This window comes from Procambarus clarkii, chromosome 64, assembly GCF_040958095.1.
Source record: "Procambarus clarkii isolate CNS0578487 chromosome 64, FALCON_Pclarkii_2.0, whole genome shotgun sequence".
In the NCBI taxonomy this organism is placed as follows: domain Eukaryota; kingdom Metazoa; phylum Arthropoda; class Malacostraca; order Decapoda; family Cambaridae; genus Procambarus; species Procambarus clarkii.
This window is the reverse complement of record NC_091213.1, coordinates 4,695,477-4,721,454: the sequence shown is the minus strand read 5'-3', so window position 1 is coordinate 4,721,454 and position 25,978 is coordinate 4,695,477. Positions and strand designations below refer to the sequence as shown.

The 25,978-nt window shown below is 38.7% G+C and overlaps 2 protein-coding genes across 11 annotated transcripts in view; both read left to right on the top strand.

Annotated features, from left to right (window-relative positions):
• Lpin (phosphatidate phosphatase LPIN) overlaps positions 1–7,695 on the top strand; it is a 62,078-nt gene extending 54,383 nt beyond the window's left edge. For 6 of the 9 annotated variants that reach the window (XR_011223631.1, XR_006774170.2, XR_006774172.2 and 3 more), the window contains one exon: positions 2,179–2,316. Coding sequence is in view for 3 of the 9 variants with exons in the window: in XM_069309104.1 (XP_069165205.1) it covers positions 2,179–2,335 (157 nt within the window). In the remaining 6 variants the exon portion in view is untranslated. Of the gene's footprint in view, positions 1–2,178; positions 2,369–3,695 lie in introns of those variants that run through there. The other 3 variants (XM_069309104.1, XM_069309103.1, XM_045759803.2) reach the window with 1 other exon arrangement.
• Positions 7,696–19,456: 11,761 nt separating this feature from the next.
• The window catches only part of Neos (nuclear receptor coactivator protein neosin), a 72,604-nt gene continuing 66,082 nt past the window's right edge, over positions 19,457–25,978 (top strand). For both annotated transcript variants that reach the window (XM_045759806.2, XM_045759805.2), the window contains exons 1-3: positions 19,457–19,615; positions 22,379–22,471; positions 25,355–25,512. In XM_045759806.2, coding sequence (XP_045615762.1) covers positions 22,404–22,471; positions 25,355–25,512 — 226 coding nt within the window. In that variant the 5' untranslated portion in view covers positions 19,457–19,615; positions 22,379–22,403. The remainder of the gene's footprint in view (positions 19,616–22,378; positions 22,472–25,354; positions 25,513–25,978) is intronic.

Genomic DNA, 25,978 nt, shown 5'->3' with positions numbered 1-25,978 from the left:
CCTTCCCTTCCTCCCTCTCCTTGTTCCTTCTTTTCCCACATATACCCCATGAACCAAAACCTTCCTCTATCCATTTCTTCCCCCTTCTCTCTCTCCTCTCTTCGCTCCTCTTCCTTCTTCCCTCATCTCCCTGTCTCTGTCTTATACTTTTGTTCCCCCCTCTCTCTTTCCATCTCTTCTTGACTGTTTAGTCTAACCCTAATCCAGTGAACTAGAATAGGGATCAAACATGGAAGTAGGACAACAACCGAACACAGGCGAATACGGGGTACAGACATATACAGGGTGATTACAATCTATCAATGATCCATGGGTTTATTCAAAATAAATCCAGTTTTACAAACCTGCTTACAGTTTTTGAACGGTAACCAAGCTATTCAGACAAAGGACTTCCAGCCGCTGTAGTGTTTGTACATGGACTTTGCTAAAGCTTTTGATAAGGTACCCACATGGAATAATTGGTAGAATATTGGAATGGCTAAAACAAAGAAAACAAAGAGCCATGCTAAACGGGAATGAATGAATGAATCTGGAGGAATGTGGTGAGTGAGGTGCCACAAGGGTCCAGTTCAGAGCCAACCCCTTTTTGTCATATGCAATACATCAATGGCATAGATGAGAATATTACAAGCCACATCAACGAATGTGTAGATAACACCAAGATTTATGGTAAAGTGAAAATGATATTAAGGCCCTACAAAGAGAGCTATCTACATGAACTCCACAAATGGTCAGAAGACTGGCAAATGTTTTTTAATAAAGAAAAATGTTAAGAGCTTGCATGTGGAGCACAGCAGTCTACATCGTAACTACAAAATAAACAGCATTACCTTGCAGCAAGGAGCTTCCCCCAGAAAAGCACCATTAAATGTACTGTAATGAAATGCCAATTTCTGGGTGAGCCCCAGACGCGCTCTGACACTCTCCCTCCCTCCCTACAGTCAGCGGCCTTTGTCATTCAAGAACTGGCTGGTGGCAGCCCAGCTCACCCGAGTCGGTCTCCCCCCCCCCCTTCCAATGTAGGGTGTGGAGCTAACGAGCAGGGGGCTAGTTGGACAAAGTTTTGGTTGTTTGTATCTTGGTGGAGGAGTTCTTTTGATACTTAGACGTAGGTCGCATTTTCAACCAGGCAGTAGTCTGTTTCAATTCGCCTGTTTTGATTCAGTCTGTTTTGGGTTGCATCCTGGAGGGGATGGGTCTGTAATTTTGACCTCATGAGGGGGGACCTCGATATAAGCCTAATTTTTATAAACACACAGTGGCTGCCTGTCCCCCAAAATAATGAATTAAATATATATAATGTACCTAATAGCCAGAATGCACTACATGGCCTAGTATGCAAGTCCCAATTTGCCTAACAGGCCGAGTGATTTTCTGTACTGTATTTTTAAATGTTTCTTTTCAAATTGGTTATTTGAATTAATATTATTCAATTATTATACAGTATTAAGAACATGGATTATTGACAGTTTTGTTAGGTTAGATTTTATCAGATTTCTGTGTTACTTTTAACTGAAATAACAAAAAAATCAAGCCATATATAATATAATGGATAGCTTTATCATTCCATAAGAAAAAATTTCGAACAAATATACTGTACAGTAATTAAGGAAATCTCGGCATGCTAAGAGAAATGGTTATTTATTTTTATTTATTTATTTATTTATTTATTTATTTATTTACAAGTAGGTACAATGGGTTTGTGAGGTTACATCATAATGATATTTTTACATTCTTGCAAAGCCATTAACATGCCTAACATTTTGGGCAGAAACACTATGCACTTAAAATACAATATAAAATTTTGAACTTTAACCGCTGCACTGCACACCTCGTTTCAGCAAAAACTTCATAGTGCAATTGTCAAGGACATATTTTTGTTTTTATATAAATGTTCAGGTAAAGTTAATGTCAAAATGTTTCCAAACTCGACCATTTTCATTTCAAAACACAGAGTGATGAAAACATTAAAAAACATTCAAAAACATTAAAATATATCCTAATTAAAAAAAAAAATAGCACAACTCTCAGACTCAGAGCACATTAGGGTGCTCTGTGCAGTACAGTGGTTAAATACATGTATAAAGATCTTTTGGGATTCTCAAAATACATCTTTATTGTCATTACTGTTATCTTTTTATGGTGGATGTGTTTTAAAGTTGTTTTCTTCTTTAACAGCTACTCCAACCTTAGTGATATTTCCAACCACATGTTCCCCCCGGTGGCCCATCAGGAGACCCTGGGCGAGTACTCGTCTCTCCAGTACTGGCGGCCTCCCATGCCAGATGTATCTGATGAAATTGCGGCTGTTCTAGCCCAGGAACGAGGAAAATAACTTGCATCTTCAACCTGTTTTAAATTATTATCGGTAAGGTTTAGTGTTTCTGTCTAATGCAATTGAAACTACAGCACTGTTTAAGTTAAAGCCAATTCCTCACCTACTTATTTTATAACCCAAGAGGTTAACAAATATCCAGCCAGGTAAGGTAAATGTAGCTTCCTTATTCAGTATATCTTCCTGTGGTAGAGATTCCCCATCCAAGAGCAGCCTAATTTGTTAAAACTTACTGACCCTGACAGCTGGGTGGACAGCGCTTCGGATTTGTAATCCTGAGGTTCCGGGTTCGATCCCCGGTGGAGGCGGAGACAAATGGGTAAAATGTTTCTTTCACCCTGATGCCCCTGTTACCTAGCAGTAAATAGATACCTGGGAGTTAGATAGCTGCTACGGGCTGCTTCCTGGGGGTGGAGGCCTGGTCGAGGACCGGGCCGCGGGGACACTAAACCCCGAAATCATCTCAAGATAACCTCAAGATAACCCTTGCATTTAGTTGACAACCTAGTCCTTGCCTGGGGTCTAGTTTAATTAATACACAAATTGTTCTCGTTGATAAACATTATCTAATGTCACGAACACTGCCCTATTTCTATTTTTGTGTGAGACAATGGAAGGTTCCTTAGAGTAATAGATGGAAATTATTGTTGGAAAAGATGGTTTGAAATGTAGAAGCACTTCATTTCTTATGCATATTCCACACACCATAATATCACTGGGCAGCCAAACATTTCGATAAGTGCATAAACTGTTTCATTAATTAGGTTTAAAGCTTTCCACTTGATTGTTGCAAAATAAATAGTTGTTCATTCTTAAATTGCTACCCAACCAGTTCTATTAATTGTCTTCTTAAACTGCTACCCACCCAGTCCTGTTCGTTTCCACTTCTTGTGTGGGAGTAAAAGAGGGGCACTTGATCAAATTGTGTGTGTATTTAAACAGGAAATTTTGAGATACTATGTATGTATGTATGTAGGGAGCCGGTCGGCCGAGCGGACAGCACACTGGTCGTGTGATCCTTTCGGTCCCGGGTTCGATCCCGGGCGCCGGCGAGAAACAATGGGCAGAGTTTCTTTCACCCTATGCCCCTGTTACCTAGCAGTAAAATAGGTACCTGGGTGTTAGTCAGCTGTCACGGGCTGCTTCCTGGGGTTGGAGGCCTGGTCGAGGACCGGGCCGCGGGGACACTAAGCCCCAAAATCATCTCAAGATAACCTCATCTCTCAAGATAAGATGTATGCACTCATTATAAAACAAACCTTTTCATAATTTACAGAATTATAATATGTCCCATTGCTGTTTAATTTCTTTTATTTACATTCTATATCGCTATAAATTAGTAAGGCCTTTTATGTTTCAGACACAAACTGATGTCCTTGGAAGACGATGTTGTTCGCTTTCAACATTCCAAAGAAATGGAGCCTGTTTCTGATGAAAGAAGTCATCTTTAAATTAAAATTTGTTACAGACAATGGATTACATTATTCTGCTAGTTTCTCAGAACGTTCCCTAAATTAACACTTCATTGTTCCTTATGTTTTTCTCTTATATTTATAGGTAGAATAAAACCTGTTGCCCAGACACAGTAAAAATTCAGATTCTCTAAGCAATTAAGTTTATTCATATAATGGCACATTGCTGTTTCAAGGAGTTACTCACCTCAGGGACTGATTTTGGGCTATTGTTACTTGACAAGTGGTTTAATAAGTCAATATGCTATTAAATGACTGGATTCATAGAGGGTATAAGGCTATTGAAATACTGGCCCCCCAAAGAGTTAAAAGATTTGTGTATATAATTTTCTTGTAATACAGTGTCATGAAATCCAGTCAGTGCTTGTCCAAATGAGGAATACTGTGACTAACAGCAAGTTAATGTTTGCATTTGTACACTGAAGGCAAAGATCAGTGCCCGGCCAGATAATAAATCACGATAACATGGCTGAAACAAATAACCCAACCCCACACCCGAAATGAAAGTACTGTAATAATGTTACAGTAGATTCTGGACCTTCAATCGGATCATAAGGCGATGAAGATCTAGGATGGCCTGAAATGTAATTAGTTTGGTTTCATATGCATAGGTTGGTTATTTATGAAGCCATGCTTAGCAGTATCCCATCCTTTAATAGGTGTTTTGTTTATGCTCTTTTTACCAAATTACAAATTGGGTTGCCCAAGCTGAATCTTCCTCGCAAATAAACTACTGTTCAAATAACCACCAGCCTAATAATTTGCTTATTCAGGTTTGTAGTTGAATTATTGTACTGTATGGAAATGGGAAATAATTTGCAATTAACAATAAAAATTATTGTTTGAATAATAGCAAATTTAATTTCCATTTGAAGTATTTTGTGTAGGTTCTGTAGTCATAGAAATAAGTTACTTATAATAATATGAAGTTAAGAATTTATTTTCTGCATATCATTTCATTTTTATTCAGGGAATTTTCATTATACAGTTTATCTATATACAGCATATTTATTTTTTGTACAGTTTTGTTTTGTCATTGTATGAGTGTTTCATTTCATTTGACTGATATTATGAGGGTAGTATCAGACAGTTTCATTCTCTCATTACCTGTGATGTTTTGTTGATATGTACTAGGTCAATTATGTATTATTAAGGTTTGACAAGAAATTAATATATATTTTCCATTCATAAGTCTTACCATTTACATTGTGTATAACAGGCTCTTCAGTCATCAGATTTACAAATAAACTCGCATGTAAGAATTCGGTTTAAGCTGCATTTGCATCTGTGATTGATATACAGTTAAAAGGCAAGCAAACTGTTCTTTAGAAGTTGTAGTTGGTCATGGGTGATGAGTTACTTGCAGTGCTATCAATTGTGATGTGTTTAATATTTAGAGCAAGGTGCTGTAACTTAGCTTGACCCCATTATGTGCTCATTGCTCCTGAATGGTTCATGCATATATGGGTCCTAGTCACCACTTCTTGTAAACCATTCAGGGATTTTATAGTTACGTTTTATGAGCTGCTTACACAAACCTCTGTAGTAACATGTTAACTTCAAGTTTTTCATTAGTTCCTCTCCATTGAAAGAAATGTCTTAAAATAATTTTCTGTAATAATTCAGAATTTCATGAACTATGTAAGAAAAATTGCTTGATTTTGTATGTCTGGATGAAACCATACATGTTTTGATATACTGTATTGATAAGTTATTTTTTTTTGGCAGTTTTGTTACCATATTAAATGAAGTAGAAATATTGGCACCAGATTGAGGTTATGTGAGCAACATGTGTCGTTGTTTTTATCACAAAATTAAATAATAGCTTGCTTGATATTAGGACTAGTAGTACGGTGGAGTGGAGAATAAAGTACGATGATGATATTGTTTAGTGTTAAGCTCTTTGGCATAAGATATGAAAGACACTTTGTGATTGATGTAATCTGTATATGAAGTGGAAGGCAGCAGAGCTCACTTGTAAAACACAATAATAATTACAAGTTTGATATAACAAATCTCTAATCTTTGTTGGAAATAGTTTCCATATTGTGTGATAATTTATAGTTGCCTGAAATATATATTTTTTTAATTTTTTAAACGGTATAATTTCTTAGTTTGTGTGTTCTTTGAACCATTTTTTGAATATATCCAGGAAAGTTGTCACATAATTTTAAGTATATCAGTGTGTGCTATTACTACAGACCAGCTTAGTGAGTAATAAGATTATTTTCAACATGGAATTTTTGTTGCATATGTTTTTGTGTGCGTCTTGTGTATAAAAATGTTTTGCTTGCATCAGGCATATTTAGGTTAAGTTGTAATGGATTGTACTTGATACATGTGGCTGTAAAAATGTTTTGTTATTTTGTCTTCCAGGGATTGTTTGTGCAAAAGATTGGAAGACAAATTGCATTATCTTTTGTTGTATTGGTAGTAGATGTAGTGGTACTGTACTTGAAAGTGACAGTCAGGTTAATTTGTTTATTATGAAAAAAGGATGTCGAATCAGAAATGGCATTAAGCATATTTCATGTTGTTATACGTGTTTGTTATTGGAATGGTATTTAAAGAGATGCCCATCATACTTAACTGCTTAGTTAAACCAAAAACATAATTTTCATGTTTTGTGAAGCCTCAGTATTTCAATTTGTGGGTTCAGTTTGTACGAGGTGGAGTTTTCAGCCTTAATTCTGTAAAGAACCTTAATACTCAAATGTGGAAGGTTTGGCAGTCCCTCTTATTGTATATTGTAATCCAGAAAATACAAATCTTGTATTTCTTTTGTTAACTTGACTGGACAGTAGAGCAACAGTCTCACTTCTTGCAAGTTGGCATTCACTTCCCAACTGTCAAAAGGCAAAAGTTGGGCATCATTCCTTCGTCGTATCTTAAATCCTTGTCCCCCCTCCAAATGCTATATAGTCGTAGTGACTATTCTCCTGATAAGTACCTTACCTTGAGTTTTTCTTGGTTCATTAATATGTATAGATTTATGATTCCCCAGTCTTGTGTTCAGTATTCTTTCTTATTCCATACTTAAATAAGTATGGCAGTATTATGACTCGAGTGTGCTTATTGATGACCAACGCCAGTGAGTTGATATCCAGGACTGTGCCGTCTCCTCGCGATACTTTTAAGTTATGCTCTTTGCAATTGTTTTTCTTTTTTATAGGTCAGGAAAATTTAGATAGTTAACTGGAATTTTCAAATTTTCATTCAAATTTAAGCTGCTTATGAATTAGCTTTTTTCAGTATAGGTTATCAATCTTAGTGTTTATCAACACAGGACATGACTGAAATTACTGTATTCATCTCCAACATTCTTGGCATTAGTAATGCAATTAGTGAAGGTGATGGAAAGATCCAATATATGTATAAATGTATTAAAACTCCAATTTTTTTTTTTTTTATGTAACCGACATCCTTTCTCAAGATCATGTACAATATTCAGAACATTGTATACAGAACCTTGAGGAAGCATGTAGGTTACATACAAAATTTTTTTAATTCTGTACATACATTTATTGGGTCTTTCCTTCACCTTCATTCAAGCACTATGGCATTGTATTAAGTTCTCCAATGCAATTAGTGATATGCTTGCATTCTGGTTCTGAATAAAGATTTGATGGCATTTAATAAATGAAGATGTCCCAACTATATAAGATAATCTATATACTGTAGATAGTAATACATCTGGCTACACTTTCCTCCAACTACTAGGCATTGCTACATTTTCAGCATTGTTAAACATACAAATGATACTGCTGCCTTAACACAGTAATGTTAGTGTACACACTGGAGACTAGACCAAGTGAGTCTGCATTAGTCATGCTTATTTTACTTCATTCTTGATAATGTGCTCACTTAAATAAAACTACAAAGTTGTAATACTTATTATTATACCAAAGATATTGTGCACTTGAAATTATCATTGTAAAGACTTTTCAAGTACTAGATAATGGTAATTAAACATCAAACTAAAATGGTTCTTAAAGTTGAATAAAACACTGGACATAGTCGGGACCAGAGCATGTCTTGGCTTTGAATCAAAATCAAAATTCAAATGTTTATTCAGGTAATGTACATACAAGGGGTGATACAAATATTGCTGAATTTATAGATAGAGCTAATACATAAAATGCCTAAAGCCACTTATGCAAAGTGTTTCGGGCAGGAAAAACATTAAAGACTAAAACTTAATACTAATTGAGATTAAAGTATATAATGTGTTGAGAAAAATAAAAAAATAAAAAAAAGAGGGGAACATGGCAGAAAAACAGCAAAAATATAATTTGGTCGATGAGTAACAGTCATTCAAAAGTATCCTCTTTACCTGAAGTATTTATCACGTATTGCTGTAATAACCAATAATACATTTTGTTATATTTAAATGGAGAACTGGATTGCTATGTAGGATGATAAAGTGCACTTTGCTAAACTCATTATTTCTGAATGGCCTTCCATTGTCATGTGAATCAAAGTGGTTATCTTCTTTAGTCTGTGTATGTATTGGGAATATTATATTAACACTTGGTCATTTGATGAAAAGAAAACCTGACCCTCATTAACAATTTTGGTATGCTCAGTTGTGCATTATTTAGTTAAATGGTCAAATTACCAAGATTGGTAGAAAAAAAATCCTGTTGCTCCCCTGTAATTGGATGTCACTAGGTACATATGTTAAATAGATTAGATTCAATAAGGATAACTAATGTAATGATCTTGCCCATATAAAAGGGCACTAAATTCAGCCACCCAGGAAATCAGGTCAGCCAAGAAAAACTATGAAAGAAAACTTGTCCAAAACCTGAAGAATGATCCAAAATTGTTCTATGCCTAAATAAGAACTAAAACCAAAACAAAAGACTTGGTAGGACCCTTAAAAGATCAGATTAGCCAAGTTATAATGGATAATAAATAAAGTATTAAATCACTGAATACTTCGCATCAATATTCTCACTCGACAAATTAGACAACATTCCATCACCTACACCAATGTTTGAAGGAGATAAAGAGAATGAATTAGGCATATACCTATAACATGCAACAATCTGGAAATGCATCAACACACAAAAAGACAAAAGCCCCAGGTGTGTATCTAATTCAATTCCAAGTCAAAAGAACTGGCATAAGATGTTGACCAATCTACACACTACAAAATGAAGGGACGACGACGTTTCGGTCTGTCCTGGACTATTCTCAAGATCGACTTGAGAATGGTCCAGGATGGACCGAAAGCTTATTTAGGACCTTATTATAAGCTACCAGACGTATAGATCAGTGTTTAAAGTAATAATAATACATTATTATTAATGTAATAATATTATTAAAATAATAATAACACAGCTGATGTTATCTGTCGACAAAAGAGAACACTATCAACTGGCAGGTCAATAGTAGCCATAAGATACAGCTTACGCCATCTGTTGACATCAAGTTACACTTATAACAAATTACCCCACAAAATACAACTAACGCCATCTCTGTTTTTTCCAACGCACTATAAATAGCCAAACAGCAACCCATAAGGCGGGTTGTTGTGCTCGGGTAGGAGGTTCCTAGCTCCGCCCCAAGATGGTATGGGGTGCATAATAAATTGCATATCATTGGTAGAAACTCTTTGTTGACATTCACACAACAGCCAATCACAGGAAGGGATCAGCTAAAGGCTCCATCCACTTAATAAATCATCTTTATTCAGCACACCATCGATGCTTATGACATTTTGCTTCAACTTTAATCTATCTAAAAAGTGAAATGTTAAGTATTTAAAAGTATTAATATAGTGATAATTAAATACTGCAGGACGTAACGGGTGTTACAGAAACATGGGCTGGCTACCTAACTTGTGACGTCATCAATGGGGGTTGCCTCACACAAATAATGATACGCTGCTCTGCCCTCTTATTGGAGTAAATTATTCAGTTAGATGGAGATTTCTGTCAGGTGCAAAACAGAAATTGTTGTTCTTTTTCACAACAACCTTGTTGTTGTGCCCATGCAAGGACCTATTTCTTAGTATAAATTTTATTCATAAAAGAGTGTTGGTATTCCCCGCAACAGCCAATCACAGGAAGGTATCTCTGGAAGCTCCGCCTCCTTATGGACTCAGCACATCGCTCGTGTACACATCAAGTTTGTGTACACGAACCATTTCGTATATACATATGCGCTGGCTTGTGTTCGCTGCTGTTTTCGTCTTCCAAGACACTATTATTTTGTATGTATTAACACGATGTACTGAACGGGGTGAGAATAGCTTGAGCTACCTCATCCCTTTGTGTGTATTTTACCTCAATAAACTTATTTCAATTTCAAGACGCTATTATGACCATAACCAGACAATAGAAGTTGATAATAAGTTAAGAATATTGGAGCAAGTATAAGATTAACTCGCTACAGGCCTGTAAAGGCTTTCTTTGCTAATTTTCAATATTAAGGCCTTTACACCCATATTTACCGAGATACGGCCATCTCAAATATCAAAAATTTCATCGTGTTTTCTCAACATATTATTAAGAAAAATGAGTTGAAAAACATGTAATAATAATAATAAAGAGCTGAATAAAAAATGGGTAATGAAAATTAAGTAATTTCTAGAATATTCCTTTACTTAGAGAGTATTTTGAATGGTACTTATATGGGCATATGTATGGTACTTATGACAGCATATGTATGGTACTTATATGACATATGTATCGTGCTTATTATGGTATAGGTTTGGTACTTATAATAGGAAATATATGGTACTTATAATGCCATATGTGTGGTACTTATAATAGCAAATGTATGGTACCTATAATGGCATATGTATGGTACTTATAAAGTCATAAGTACGGTACTTGTAAAGACATACGTATAGTTCTTATAATGACTTGTATGAAACTTGTAATGGCATGTGTACGGCACTTATAATGGCATATGTATGGTACTTATAATGACATCATATGGTACTTATAAAGACATATGATAGTCCTTATAAAGTCATATGTATAGTACTCATAAAGTTATGAAAAGTACTGAACTTATAAAGATATGTATGATACTTATATTGGCATATGTATGGTACTTATAAAGGCATATGTTTGGTACTTATAAAGACACATACATGATACTTACAAGGAATATCTATGGTACTTAGAAGGGCATTTGTATGATACTTATATGGGCATATCAATGGTACTTACACGAGTCTATGTATAATACTTATATGGCCATTTTATGGTCATGTGTATGGTACATATATTGTTACGTGTATGGTACTTATATGGGCATGAGAATGGTACCTATATGGTCATATGTATAGTAATTAACTCAGCCCGTCCTCCTAAGGTTCCCAACGTCAAGAAAAGGTCAATTTAAGGTGTCCTCTCCTAACCTACCAGAGGACCCAAATCAGAAAACGGGACAGTACGTCACTTTGGCGACCAGCTTACATTTTCTGCCACACAGCCTTTTGCCAGGAAAGAATCGCAGCCCGGGCGAAACCGTCATTTTTCTCAAAACTCAAAATCAAAACTAGCCATAGAATCGCTTTGAAAATGGTACCATTGTGTTTACCACAGCAATTTATATTTCTTTCTGTAAAGGCTTTCTTTGCTAATTTTCAATATGAAGGCCTTTACACCCATATTTACCGAGATACGGCCATCTCAAATATCAAAAATTTCATCGTGTTTTCTCAACATATTATTAAGAAAAATGAGTTGAAAAACATGTAATAATAATAATAAAGAGCTGAATAAAAAATGGGTAATGAAAATTAAGTGATTTCTAGAATATTCCTTCACTTAGATAGTATTTTGAATGGTACTTATATGGGCATATGTATGGTACTTATAACAGCATATGTATGGTACTTATAACTGCATATGTATGGTACTTATAAGGGTTATGTATCGTGCTTATAATGGCATATGTGTGGTACTTATAATAGGAAACATATGGTACTGATAATGGCATATGTGTTGTACTTATAATAGCAAATGTATGGTACCTATAATGGCATATGTATGGTACTTATAAAGTCATAAGTACGGTACTTGTAAAGACATACGTATGGTTCTTATAAAGACATGTATGATGCTTGTAATGGCATATGTATGGCACTTATAATGGCATATGTATGGTACTTATAATGACATCATACGGTACTTATAAAGACATATGATGGTGCTTATACAGACATATGTATAGCACATATAAAGACATGAAAAATACTAATTTTATAAAGGCATATATGATACTAATATTGGCATATGTATGGTACTTATAAAGGCATATGTATGGTACTTAAAAAGACACATACATGATACTTACAAGGACATATCTATGGTACTTAGAAGGGCATATGTATGATACTTATATGGGCATATCAATGGTACTTACACGAGCCTATGTATGAAACTTATATGGCCATTTTATGGTCATGTTTACGGTACATATATTGTTACGTGTATGGTACTTATATGGGCATGAGAATGGTACCTATATGGTCATATGTATAGTAATTAACTCAGCCCGTCCTCCTAAGGTTCCCAACGTCAAGCAAAGGTCAATTTAAGTGATAATAGTGATAATTAGTGACAGTTTGTATATACAAGAGATGAAACAGAGCCATGAGCTAGAGCAATGTGCTGAGTCCATAAGGAGGCGGAGCTTCCAGAGATACCTTCCTGTGATTGGCTGTTGCGAGGAATACCAACACTCTTTTATAAATAAAATTTATACTAAGAAATAGGTCCTTGTGCACAACAACAAGGTTGTTGTGAAAAAGAACAACAGTTTCTGTTTTGCACCTGACAGAAATCTCCATCCAACTGAATAATTTACTCGAATAAGAGGGCAGAGCAGCGTATCATTATTTGTGTGAGGCAACCCCCACTGATGACGTCACAAGTTAGGTAGCCAGCCCATGTTTCTGTAACACTCGTTACATCCTGCAGTATTTAAGTATCACTATATTAATACTTTTAAATACTTAACATTTCACTTTTTAGGTAGATTAAAGTTGAAGCAGAATGTCATAAGCAAGGATAGTGTGCTGAATAAAGATGATTTATTAAGTGGATGGAGCCTTTAGCTGATCCCTTCCTGTGATTGGCTGTCGTGTGAATGTCAACAAAGAATATCTACCAATGATATGCCATTTATTATGCACCCCATACCATCTGTGGGCGGAGCTTGGAACTTCCTACCCGAGCACAACAACCCGCCTTATGGGTTGCTGTTTGGCTATTTATAGTGCGTTGGAAAAAAACTAGATGGCGTTAGTGGTATTTTGTGGGGTAATTTGTTATAAGTGTAATTTGATGTCAACAGATGGCGTAAGCTGTACCTTATGGCCACTGTTGACCAGCCAGTTGATAGTGTTCTCTTGTGCCGACAGATGGCATCAGCTGTGTTATTATTACTTCCGAATTCCCTTTAAACACTGATCTACAAATCCCTTGGCTTATGATAAGGTTTTATACCATTTATGATAAGTATTAGATAACTGGAGTTCCGCAATTACTTTTATTTATCAACTGTTGAGGATATCATCATATAACGTCTGGTTAGGACGTACTGCTCTCGATTGTTGAAGATTAAGCCACCCAAGAGGTGGCACGGGCATGAATAGCCCGTAAATACTGCTCTCGTAATATTATTCAGGGGGTGGGGGGAACTATCAAGTGAAAGCGCCAAGCCATTACGACTATATAGCACTGGGAAGGGGTCAGGATACGGATTTGGGATGGAACGGGGGAAAGGAATAGTGCCCAACCTCTTGGGCGGTCGGGGATTGAACGTGGACCTGTAGGAAACGAGTCCGTCCAGCCCAAGTGGTTAAGCGTAATATTATTAAAACAACAATTTATGCATATAATAACAGCATTTCACACTAAAAATACTTGGCTATATCGAAATTTGGTAGTGAATTCCAATCTAGGAATCTCCTATGACTAAACTGTACTTTTTAATAATTTTTATGTACTTGCTACTTATTATTAAATTATTAAGTACTTACTATAATAATTAAATGAATTATTTTATTTATTATTTAAATTAAATGATAAAATAATAGGTAATAATAAATCATTGTGTAGGGGGACAGGCAGCCAGTGTATATATACATGTTAGGCTTATACGAAGGTCCCACAAAGGTGCCAAATCAAAGACTGGGTGCTGCAGGGGTGGGCCCAAGGGGCCGCAGGCTCAAAAAGGCCACTACTTAAGGGCTATTCATGCCCGTGCCACCTTTTGAGTGGTTTAATCTTCATCAATCAATCATCATCAATTTCATTTCACTTGAGAATGAACCATGGAGGTTCGAAACGTTGTGCAAATTGTATAAATAAGTGTAATACATTTTAGAGTAATTCACTTTTTTTCTTCACCTTGAAATAACGACAATGAGTTTTGGAGAACTCCTCTTTCAGCTAAGCTATGATGCTAGGAAAATAATTAGAGGGATAGAAGCCCTAAACCAGAAGATAGTAAATACTGAATATGCGGTCATATTCAATGAGACATGTTTAAAAGAAAACCTGCTGCCAGTATACACCAATATATATATATATATATATATATATATATATATATATATATGCGAACAAGCCTGAATGGTCCCCAGGACAATATGCAACTGAAAACTCACACCCCAGAAGTGACTCGAACCCATACTCCCAGAAGCAACGCAACTGGTATGTACAAGACGCCTTAATCCACTTGACCATCACGACCGGACATAATGAGGTGATAGCCGAGGCTATTTGAACCACCCCACAAATGTGGGGTGGTTCAAATAGCCTCGGCTATCACCTCATTATGTCCGGTCGTGATGGTCAAGTGGATTAAGGCGTCTTGTACATACCAGTTGCGTTGCTTCTGGGAGTATGGGTTCGAGTCACTTCTGGGGTGTGAGTTTTCAGTTATATATATATCTATATATATGACAATGTCAGACCACGGAGGAACAATGAAACAGGAATTTCCTTAAGTACTTTCGTATAATAATACATCTTCAGAAGGAGATGAATATTATTTCGTATATTAATACATCTTCACTCCTTCTGAAGATGTATTAATATACGAAAGTACTTAAGGAAATTCCTGTTTCATTTTTCCTCCGTGGTCTGACATTGTCACATTTTTAATCACGTGTTTATTTTCGTGATATACACACATCTATATATATGTATATGAGTGTGTATGTGCAGAAATAATATTAATAAAACAATTAACATCGTGTAGTGTACTCTATATATCAAAATATATTACTTTGAAACCCATATCATTCACTAAAAAAAAATTGGACTACTCTTTTATCACAAATTCGCTACTTTTAGACCGTCAGGTCGCTACTTTCAGCAATCTGGACCTGACAACCCTGGCAGTGGTGCCAGATTGGGCTACTTTTGAGAGCCCCGCGCTCCCAAATTTTTAATTTCGCTACTTGCTACTTTTTGGGCTAATTAGTTTTAGTTTAGTTCATTTAGTATGCACCCCATACCCATCTTGTGGGCGGTAGTGGAAAGGGTTACAGAGGCACATAATGGGCTCAGGGACTGAACCCCACAATTCATTTAGTTAAGCAAGTTACAATCTTGATGAGCTAGTTACAAAATTCAATATAAGTCGTCACATCAACAGTGGGTTCGAGATCGACCATAAGTGGGCAAAGTCATAGTTTGTATATACAAGAGATGAAACAGAGAGTCATGAGCTAGAACGATGTGCTGAGTCCATAAGGAGGCGGAGCTTCCAGAGATACCTTCCTGTGATTGGCTGTTGCGAGGAATACAAACACTTTCATGAATAAAATTTAAACTAAGAAATAGGTCCTTGTGCACAACAACAAGGTTGTTGTGAAAAAGAACAACATTTTCTGTTTTGCACCTGACAGAAATCTCCATCTAACTAAATAATTTACTGGAATAAGAGGGTAGAGCAGCGAATCATTATTTGTGTCACGGCAACCGCTAATAATGACGTCACAAGTTAGGTAGCCAGCCCATTTTTATATAACAACTTTTAAATCCTGCAATATTTAATTATCACTATAATAATATTTTTAAATACCTAACATTTCACTTTTTATGTAGATTAAAGTTGAAGCAGAATGTCATACGCAAGGATGGTGTGCTGAATAAAGATGATTTATTAAGTGTATGGAGCCTTTAGCTGATCCCTTCCTGTGATTAGCTGTTGTGTGAATGTCAACGCTTATATGAATAAAATGCAAAATAAGAAATACGTCCTTTTGCTCAATAACCTTGTTGTTGTACAAAAGAACAACAATGTCTGTTTTATACAAGACAGAAATTTCCATCTAACTGAATAATGTAGAGCAATAAGAGGGCGGAGGCATTGTATCACCAATATTATTTGTGTGAGGCAACTCCCACTGATGACGTCACAAGTTAGGTAGCCAGTCCATGTTTCTGTAACACTCGTTACATCCTGCAGTATTTAATTCTCACTATATTAATACTTTTAAATACTTAACATTTCCCTTTTTAGATAGATTAAAGTTGAAGCAGAATGTGATAAGCAAGGATAGTGTGCTGAATAAAGATGATTTATTAACTGGATGGAGCCTTCAGCTGATCCCTTCCTGTGATTGGCTGTTGTGTGAATGTCAACAAAGAATATCTACCAATGATATGCCATTTATTATGCACCCCATACCATCTGTGGGCGGAGCTTGGAACCTCCTACCCGAGCACAACAACCCGCCTTATGGGTTGCTGTTTGGCTATTTATAGTGCGTTGGAAAAAAACTAGATGGCGTTAGTGGTATTTTGTGGGGTAATTTGTTATAAGTGTAATTTGATGTCAACAGATGGCGTAAGCTGTACCTTATGGCCACTGTTGACCAGCCAGTTGATAGTGTTCTCTTGTGCCGACAGATGGCATCAGCTGTGTTATTATTACTTCCGAATTCCCTTTAAACACTGATCTACAAATCCCTTGGCTTATGATAAGGTTTTATACCATTTATGATAAGTATTAGATAACTGGAGTTCCGCAATTACTTTTATTTATCAACTGTTGAGGATATCATCATATAATGTCTGGTTAGGACGTACTGCTCTCGATTGATGAAGATTAAGCCACCCAAGAGGTGGCACGGGCATGAATAGCCCGTAAATACTGCTCTCGTAATATTATTCAGGGGGGTGGGGGAACTATCGAGTGTAAGCGCCAAGCCATTACAACTATATAGCACTCGGAAGGGGTCAGGATACGGATTTGGGATGGAACGGGGGAAAGGAATGGTGCCCAACCTCTTGGGCGGTCGGGGACTGAACGCAGACCTGTAGGAAACGAGACCGTCGCTCTACTGTCCATCCCAAGTGGTTAAGGGTAATATTAAAACAACAATTTATGCATATAATAACAGCATTTCACACTAAAAATACTTGGATATGTCGAATTTTTTTAGTGAATTCCAATCTAGGAATCTCGTATGACTAAACTGTACTTTTTAATCATTTTTATGTACTTACTACTTATTATTAAATTGTTAAGTACTTACTATAATAATTAAATGAATTATTTTATTTATTATTTAAATTAAATGATAAAATAATAGGTAATAATAAATCATTGTGTAGGGGACAGGCAGCCAGTGTATATATACATGTTAGGCTTACACCAAGGTCCTACAAAGGTGCCACAAAGGTGCCAAATTAAAGACTGGGTGCTGCAGGGGCTGGCCCAAGGACTGCTGGCGGCCCTGGCCCAAGGACTGCTGGCGGCCCTGGCCCAAGGGCTGCTGGCGGCCCCTGGCCCAAGGGCTGCTGGCGGCCCTGGCCCAAGGGCTGCTGGCGGCCCTGGCCCAAGGGCTGCTGGCGGCCCTGGCCCAAGGGCTGCTGGCGGCCCTGGCCCAAGGGCTGCTGGCGGCCATGGCCCAAGGACTGCTGGCGGCCCTGGCCCAAGGGCTGCTGGCGGCCCTGGCCCAAGGGCTGCTGGCAGCCCTGGCCCAAGGGCTGCTGGCGGCCCTGGCCCAAGGGCTGCTGGCGGCCCTGGCCCAAGGGCTGCTGGCGGCCCTGGCCCAAGGGCTGCTGGCGGCCCTGGCCCAAGGGCTGCTGGCGGCCCTGGCCCAAGGGCTGCTGGCGGCCCTGGCCCAAGGGCTGCTGGCGGCCCTGGCCCAAGGGCTGCTGGCGGCCCCGGCCAGGCTGAACTTCCGCGCCCTTATAATCACCATTGTTTAATAATCTTCACAGGGAGAAACAACTGTAAATATAGGAATAGTTTATTACAACATACACGGTAAAGAAAACAGCTCGGAAACTAAGGAAATAAAGCTGCCGAAAAAACATTAAAGTCCACTTCAAGTTCAAGTATGTTTATTGAGACAATAAAAAAATACATCTCAAAGGAATAGAGTAGCTTAGGCTATTTCTACCCCCCCCCCCCTTCTTCTTCAAGTCCCCTCAAGGGGCGCACAAATTCAGTGAGTACAAATACACAAATCACAATACAAGAATCCCATTTAACATAGCAGGTTAAAATAGGAAGCACAGCATATAAGTGTTACAAGTGAGTTACAAGTTACAAGGGAACAAATGAGAAGGCGGTGGAGACCAAAACCGGAATTGGACATTGATTTTAATGCAGATATGTCGTGATTATCATAATATTAAGATGTTAAGGCACGAAACTAGTAAGTACAAGACCAGAACCTAACGATGCCAACACAGAAGACACTGTTCAACATAACAGGTCAATTACGCCTGATTAATCTTTGTATAATAGGTGCTGCCTCGTATGGGCCAATTAATGGGCCTTCTGCAGTTACCTTTATTCTTATGTTCTTATGTGCTTCGTCCCCCATTTATCCTCTATGTATCCCCCTTGTTTTTATCTTTATCACCTGACCCCGTACGGGTATAAATCAATGAGTCCTGTAATTTCATTTCCACGGGAGACATCTCCCGTCACTCATCAACCCATACTCATCCTGTGAGTGGTAGTTTATTGTGCAACCCATGCTTATCCTGTGAGTGGTAGTTTATTGTGCAACCCATGCTTATCCTGTGAGTGGTAGTTTATTGTGCACCCCATACTCATCCTGTGAGTGGTAGTTTATTGTGCACCCCATACTCATCCTGTGAGTGGTAGTTTATTGTGCACCCCATACTCATCCTGTGAGTGGTAGTTTATTGTGCAACCCATGCTCATCCTGTGAGTGGTAGTTTATTGTGCACCCCATACTCATCCTGTGAGTGGTAGTTTATTGTGCACCCCATACTCATCCTGTGAGTGGTAGTTTATTGAGGTGTAGGTCTGTGTGTTTATGTATGGTGTGGGGTGTGTGGTTGCGGGTGTAGAGTGTGCAGGTGTGTGTGAATGTGGGTGCGGGGTGTGTGGGGTTTGGCGAAGAGTGTGTGTGTAGTGTGGAGAGTGTGTAGGTGTGGAGTGTGTAGTGTGGAGAGTGTGTAGGTGTGGAGTGTGGAGAGTGTATAGGTGTGTGGATGTGAGGTGTGTAGGTACGGGTGTGTGGGTACAGGTGTGTGGGTACAGGTAATTACCTAAGTGTAATTACCTAAGTGTAGTTACAGGATGAGAGCTACGCTCGTGGTGTCCCGTCTTCCCAGCACTCTTTGTCATATAACGCTTTGAAACGACTGACGGTCTTGGTGTGTGGGTACGGGTGTATGGTGTGTGGGTGCAGGTGTGTGGGTACAGGTGTGTGTGGGGGGGAGTTAGAGTGGGTTGGTGCGCTTGGCGAGGCTCACACAGTACAGGACTCGCATCCCTCAGTGCCGCTAGCCACGCCATCTCACGCACATCGCAATTAGCATCTTATTTCTCACAGGTAGGTGGTGGGAGTGGCGTGGGAGGGCGTGCAGCATGGGGGGCGTGTGGTGGGGGCACCGTGGGCGTGCTGGTCACCTGGGAGACGCCCACCAACACACTAATACCGCCCATCACCAGGGATGGCAGCCGCCGCCTCGGGTCACACACTTTATTTCCTGCGCATGATAGGTTTTCCCTCATATTGTGGCGTGTGGGCGTGGGTGGGATGGGCGTGGGGTGGGAGAGACGGGCGTGGGGTGGGAGAGACGGGCGTGGGGTGGGAGAGACGGGCGTGGGGTGGGAGAGATGGGCGTGGGCGTGGGAGGGACATATGAGTGAGAATAGCTGGCCCGTGAGGGGAGAGATGGGCGTAGGATGGGCGTGGGGTGGGAGAGACATATTAAAAATGTATATATTTACTAGGTGGCTTGTTACAAGGTCGCCCCATTTTGTCCTGATTTATTTTTTTTCAATCCGGATTTTAAAATTGTAATTTGGCGTTACAATTTTGGCATTTACGGGTTCGGCGGGTAGGCGGTTCCTTTGCTCCTTGTTTGTGTTAGACTTGACCTGAAGAATTCGTCTGGATCAACATCCAGAAACTTGTTCAGTATTTTGAAAGTTCAAATGACATCTGCCCTGTCATTATTTAGGTAGAGCAAGTATATAGTACATTTAAAACCACTAATATGCGCAGCGTTTTGGGCAAAATGTGGGAAAAATACTTGAAAACTATGACCTAAAATGAATTCCCTGTTTGGTTATTTGTGGACCTACGTAAGGCTTTTGATACTGTCAACCACCAAAACCTTTTTCTTAAATTACATCATTATGGAGTCAGAGGTCACTCCCTGCAATATCTTCAGTCTTACCTTACTGAAAGGGTTCAGTATGTTTCTGTGAATAATTCCATTTCTCCCACCCTACTCATCAACATTGGTGTTCCCCAGGGCAGCATACTTGGCCCTCTCCTCTTTCTCATATACATTCATTAATGACCTTCCACAGGCCTCTCAACACCTCAAACCAATTCTATTTGCTGATGACACAACTTTTTTCTCCAGTCCTGACTTGCTTGCTCTAAATGTCACAGTGAACACTGAACTAAATAAAGTCCATCTTTGGCTAACTGCTAGCAAAATTACCTTTAACATTGACAAAACTTTCTATATTTTGTTTGGTAATAAATCCTCAAATCAAATTAATATAAGAATAAACAATATCCAAATTAGCAACAAAGTAGATGGTAAATTCATTGGTGTTTCATTTATATTTTACAGTAATTCTGTATATCTTTTACATTAAAGTCTTTCAGTTTGTGTATATGGTACTATATTTTCATTCTAAAGTACAATGCTGTACCGTGCTATTTTCCAATCTGAGTGTGATCGGATTGGCGTGATCAGATCAGATTGATAGTCACTTTGGCACAGTAGTAAAACACTCGCCTGGCGTTTCGCGAACGCTTTGACCTGGGTTCGTATCCTGACCAGGGAGGATTGACTGGGAGTCAATCCTCTATTGTAGCCTCTGTTCACCCAGCAGTGAATGAGTACCTAGTTGAGTACTACTTGGCAAATTATATTCAGGGGGAAAATTAGGATTAAAGACCTGCCCAAAATGCTAGGAGTACTAGTAGCTTTCCAAGAATGTAAGAACTCTTGTATATATAAATAAAATAAAATAAAATTAAATCAAGATAGTCTTGAGCTTCAAAGGAGACCTGAACATTAAATAGTACATTGTTGATTTCCAGACTGAAAAATAACCGTTAATTTCCAAAATCAGCTGTGAATTTTCCAAACAAAAGAATCAAGCCATATTGAAATTAAAAATCCGGTCTTAACACTCATGGGTTTTCATCATGTGTTGCACTGAACACAGGTGTCATATGGCAGTCTCTGGATGTCATACAAGTACGTAGTGTAGTATAGCAATTATTATTGTTATACAGGTACACTATGTGACTATTAGAACAAACTCTGTTATAACAAATTTCCTGAAAATCCAAGTATATTTCTATTTACTGTAGTTCAATATTCCTCCATTCACCAAAAATGTGTTTTATGCAGTTTTGTTTGCCTAAGCCATAGCCATGCCTAGCTTTCTAACCTTTAGGGAGCCGATCGGCCAAGCGGACAGCACGCTGAACTTGTGATCCTGTGGGCCTGGGTTCGATCCCAGGCGCTGGCGAGAAACAATGGGCAGAGTTTCTTTCACCCTATGCCCTTGTTACCCAGCAGTAAAAAAGGTACCTGGGTGTTAGTCAGCTGTCACGGGCTGCTTCCTGGGGGTGGAGGCCTGGTCGAGGACCGGGCCGCGGGGACACTAAAAGCCCCGAAATCTTCTCAAGATAACTATCTGATGTTAATCTGCATGGGCCTGGTTGTTGTTGGTGTTCGAGTTTTTAATCTTTAATAAACTTAATTAAAAATTTTAATTAAGGGTTTGAATGAAGTCTAATTTGAAGTTGAATGAAGACTTTTGGCACTGTCACACAAGGTGACATTTGATTCTGCTGTCAACTGATAGTAGCTTTTTCTGAGTCCAGGGATCTGTTTTAGAGGTCAGAGGAGTTAACTAGCCAACCAGTGCAGTATGTGATATGAATAAGTTATAATAGGACATGCATAGTGTGTTTGAGGCTACATGTACTTTATATGAATTATTTACAGTATATGTATTGTTGTAACAATGCAGTATGTTCAGATTGGATGATCTCTCATGTTCTGTGTTGCTACTGATCAGAAAACATATACAAAAAAAAACAAATATTTTTCAGATCTACATTGGATTTAAAGTCAGCAATGTCACGTGGTAGGGAACGTGATCGTCGCCGCTCTCGTAGTCGCAGTAGGAGCAGGAGCAGGAGTAGGTAAGTCAAACGTACGGTGTAAGGAAGACACATTGTATATGAATTTATTTATTCTGTAAAATGGTTGTTTAGTTGGTGAAGTAACAGATAATGGATTGGTCTTTGTGTAGCTTTCATTAATTTTACATCCTTACTTTAGTATTGTGAGCACTTGTATAGTAAACAAAAAATAAACTTGCTCTTGTGATTTATTTATATTAGATCTGTTGGCTTTGGTCACCCATGGAAATGCCAAACGTTTTCTACATTAATTTTTCCTTGTTTTTGTTTGTTTTCACTGTTTAATTAATTATTCTTTTGTACTAGTGTGTCCCAGCTGAGGCACTTGTCAGTCTTTGTACATGCTCATATTTTTCTGTTATGTGTTGCATGCTCTGGAAGGGCAGTACTGTAGTTGGCCAAAGATGACCTTGATGAGTGTGTTTTATGGCTTCCTGTCCTTGGCAGTGGGAAACCACATTCCATCATTATTACCCTGTTTCCTTTTCCTTCCCCCATCCTTTTCAAAGGATGGGGGAAGAGGAGGAGGAGGAGGGACATTAGCTAAAATATGTTAGCTATATAGGGAATAGAAGTTTAAAATATTACGGTGCCACCCATGCATTCACGATATATTAGTACTGTACATAATACATGATGTATCATTGAGAACTACCACCACCACCACAGACCACTACCTCACCCTAATGCTTCATAATACTAGGTGTATTATGAAGCTTCATAATACCTAAATGTAGTTACAGTATGAGAGCTATGCTAGTGGTGGTGTCCAGTCTTCCCAATACTCTGTCACACTACACTTAGAAACTACGGATGGTCTTGGAAACTACGGATGGTCTTGGCATACAGCACGTCACCTAACTTGGTCCACTGTTTGGAAACAAGTTTTTAATTTTTTTGACAGCTTTGTTTTCACAAATCTTTGACCCCTGAGGTTGCAGGTGTCAAGAGTTCTTTGTCAATTTTGTTGTCAATTTCTGCTTCAGTGGACTCGTTATTTTTTATTTTGGGTTGATTTAGTTTCCCTGGTTTCCTATTCCAAGATTTATATTTCTCAGGTCATCTGTAGTGTCAATACATCAAGCCAGCCTGTGGTCTACCCTTGTGCCGGTGTTGTGTGCAATTATGCCAATCTGTAGGCAGGTTTTGCCGATATGTCATGGCCAGCTTTTTGAGCTCTGGTTTAGGCAGTCGGACATGGTCTTGGCGGCTGGGTATCTTGTGATTCTCTCCAGGCCTAAGCAGCCTTGTGTAACCTTGGGTCGTGTTTGTGGTCAGTGGTCTCTTCCTCATTCTGATACCTGCGGTGCTTCCTCCACCCTGGTGAGTGCCCTGTTTTCCTTCTCAATGGGTAGATAGCTTCAGGGAACCCAAGGGGCTACACCTCCCGTAGAAAACAAGTGTTGGATTTAATGAAACCTCAATTTCTGGGTGAGCCCCGTTGGCTCCGTAACGCCCTCTCTTCCTAGGGTGTTGGGGGTGGTTTCCTTTATCGTAAGAACTGGTGGTGGGGTAGCTGAGTGACCCGATCTGCCTCCCCACAAATGAGGGGAAAAGGTGGGGTGAACCAGCTTGTGCTAATGTCACAAATTTTTGATCGTTTGTTTCCATTGTTGGGGAAGTTTTTTGGCTGTTTTGAGGCTGCAGTCTAGTTTTGACCAAGCAATGTTCTGATTTGTTTTGTTGACATTCTGGGTGCCTTCCCTTGGTGGTAGCAGATATGAATAAATTTACAAAAATAAAATATTTTTCATAGTGCCACAGTTCCCTAAGCCTCTCTGAGGGGGCCAGGTTCTGGTTTGTGGTTCCCGGTAGGCCAAGAACGCCACGACTGATGGCACCTAGTAGTTTGGCATTGATTCAGTGTAATAGCTTCAGGGAGCCACTGGTGCTCACCCCAGAAATTAGTTTCATTACATTCAGTGCTGGGGTTTTCACTCACTCATATTCCCCATCCCTTACCAGCCCACTCCCTGTAAATTTTTAGAGATTACATTCCTCCGTGTTTTTAAACTGATACAATCATCACTTTTATTAAGCTTTCTGGCAAATTCTTCATAATCTTCAAGATTCCTTACTTTACACTGCTAGTCAGTTATTTCTTCTTAATACTTCCTTGATCCCACAAGTGTCCTACATATCTACCTCTGCACTGATCCACTTATTACTTCCACTGATTTATATGCTAATAATTTATCTTGTACTCTCCTCATTCCAGAAAAACCTATCATGTTTACATCTATACTTCTTTTATTATTTCCACCTGTTACTGTTACTTTAATGGCTACTTTACCACCAATTCATATTCCTTCAAACTTAATGTTGGAATTGTTCCATGAGTGTTCACTCCAGTCCACTTGGGCTGGACGGTAGAGCGACGGTCTCGCTTCATGCAGGTCGGCGTTCAATCCCCGACCGTCCAAGTGGTTGGGGCACCATTCCTTCCACCCCATCCCATCCTAATCCCGACCCCCTTCCAAGTGCTATATAGTCGTAATGGCTTGGTGCTTTTCCCCTGATAATTCCCTTCCACGAGTGTTCTTAGTGCGCTTCTTTTCTTCCCCAGAAGTATCTTTCCTGACTATTACAATTGTCATGATATTCAGACCTGCATGTTGTACACTCTCAGCATTTCGGAGTTTTGTCCATTCAATTTAGGCTTTAAGGTTTTTGCAATGTGCTGAAAATTCATTATAGGACCATGCCATCACTTGAAGATGTATCAAAGAAGAATTTTAAGATGTATCCAAGAAATAAAGCACAGAAATATTTCCGTATTTTATTTCAAAGACAAAAATATGTATATTTTACTGTGACATCGTGCAATGTAATGTTAAAGCAAAAATTTAATTGTGAATTGTATTTAATTTCATATAATTTCAGGGGGCGCAACAGTGTTCCAAGTCGTAGAGAAGGAGTTGTATCGGATGTGACATCTGATCCAAAGACAGTTAACGCAAGAATCTTTGTTGGCCGTATCAATGTCTCCATGACAAGAGAGATGTTAGAAGAACATTTTTCACAATATGGAAAAGTGGTTGGTAAGCATTCTGCTTTTTATTTAATTTAATGTTTTTTTTCTTACAGGCGGATCATCACCACCATCATTTTTAAATTGATCTTGGAAACTTAATACTGTATACTGTATATAAATTTATATTCAATCAATTTCATCCTATTTTGGGAGAGGGAGAGAGATGGATGTGGTCTCTTTTCTTTGGATATGGCAGGTTTTTGGATAGCCTCAGGTGGACTTGTTTGTTTTCAAATTACACTAATTTGTACCTGCTGTCTTTATACTGTATGTGCCTCCATTACCTGAGAGGGAGGCATTTGTGTTGGATGCAATGCCTCGACTGGGACCAGTGGGAGACACTTTATCTCTTCTCCAGTCAGGGTTCCACTAAATGTGACAATGTGAAGCTGGTGAGGTTTATGGGCCACAGCTTGTTGGATGCAATGTGACTTGGGAACCAGGGAATCAGCTCTGGTTCCCAGTTCTTCTTT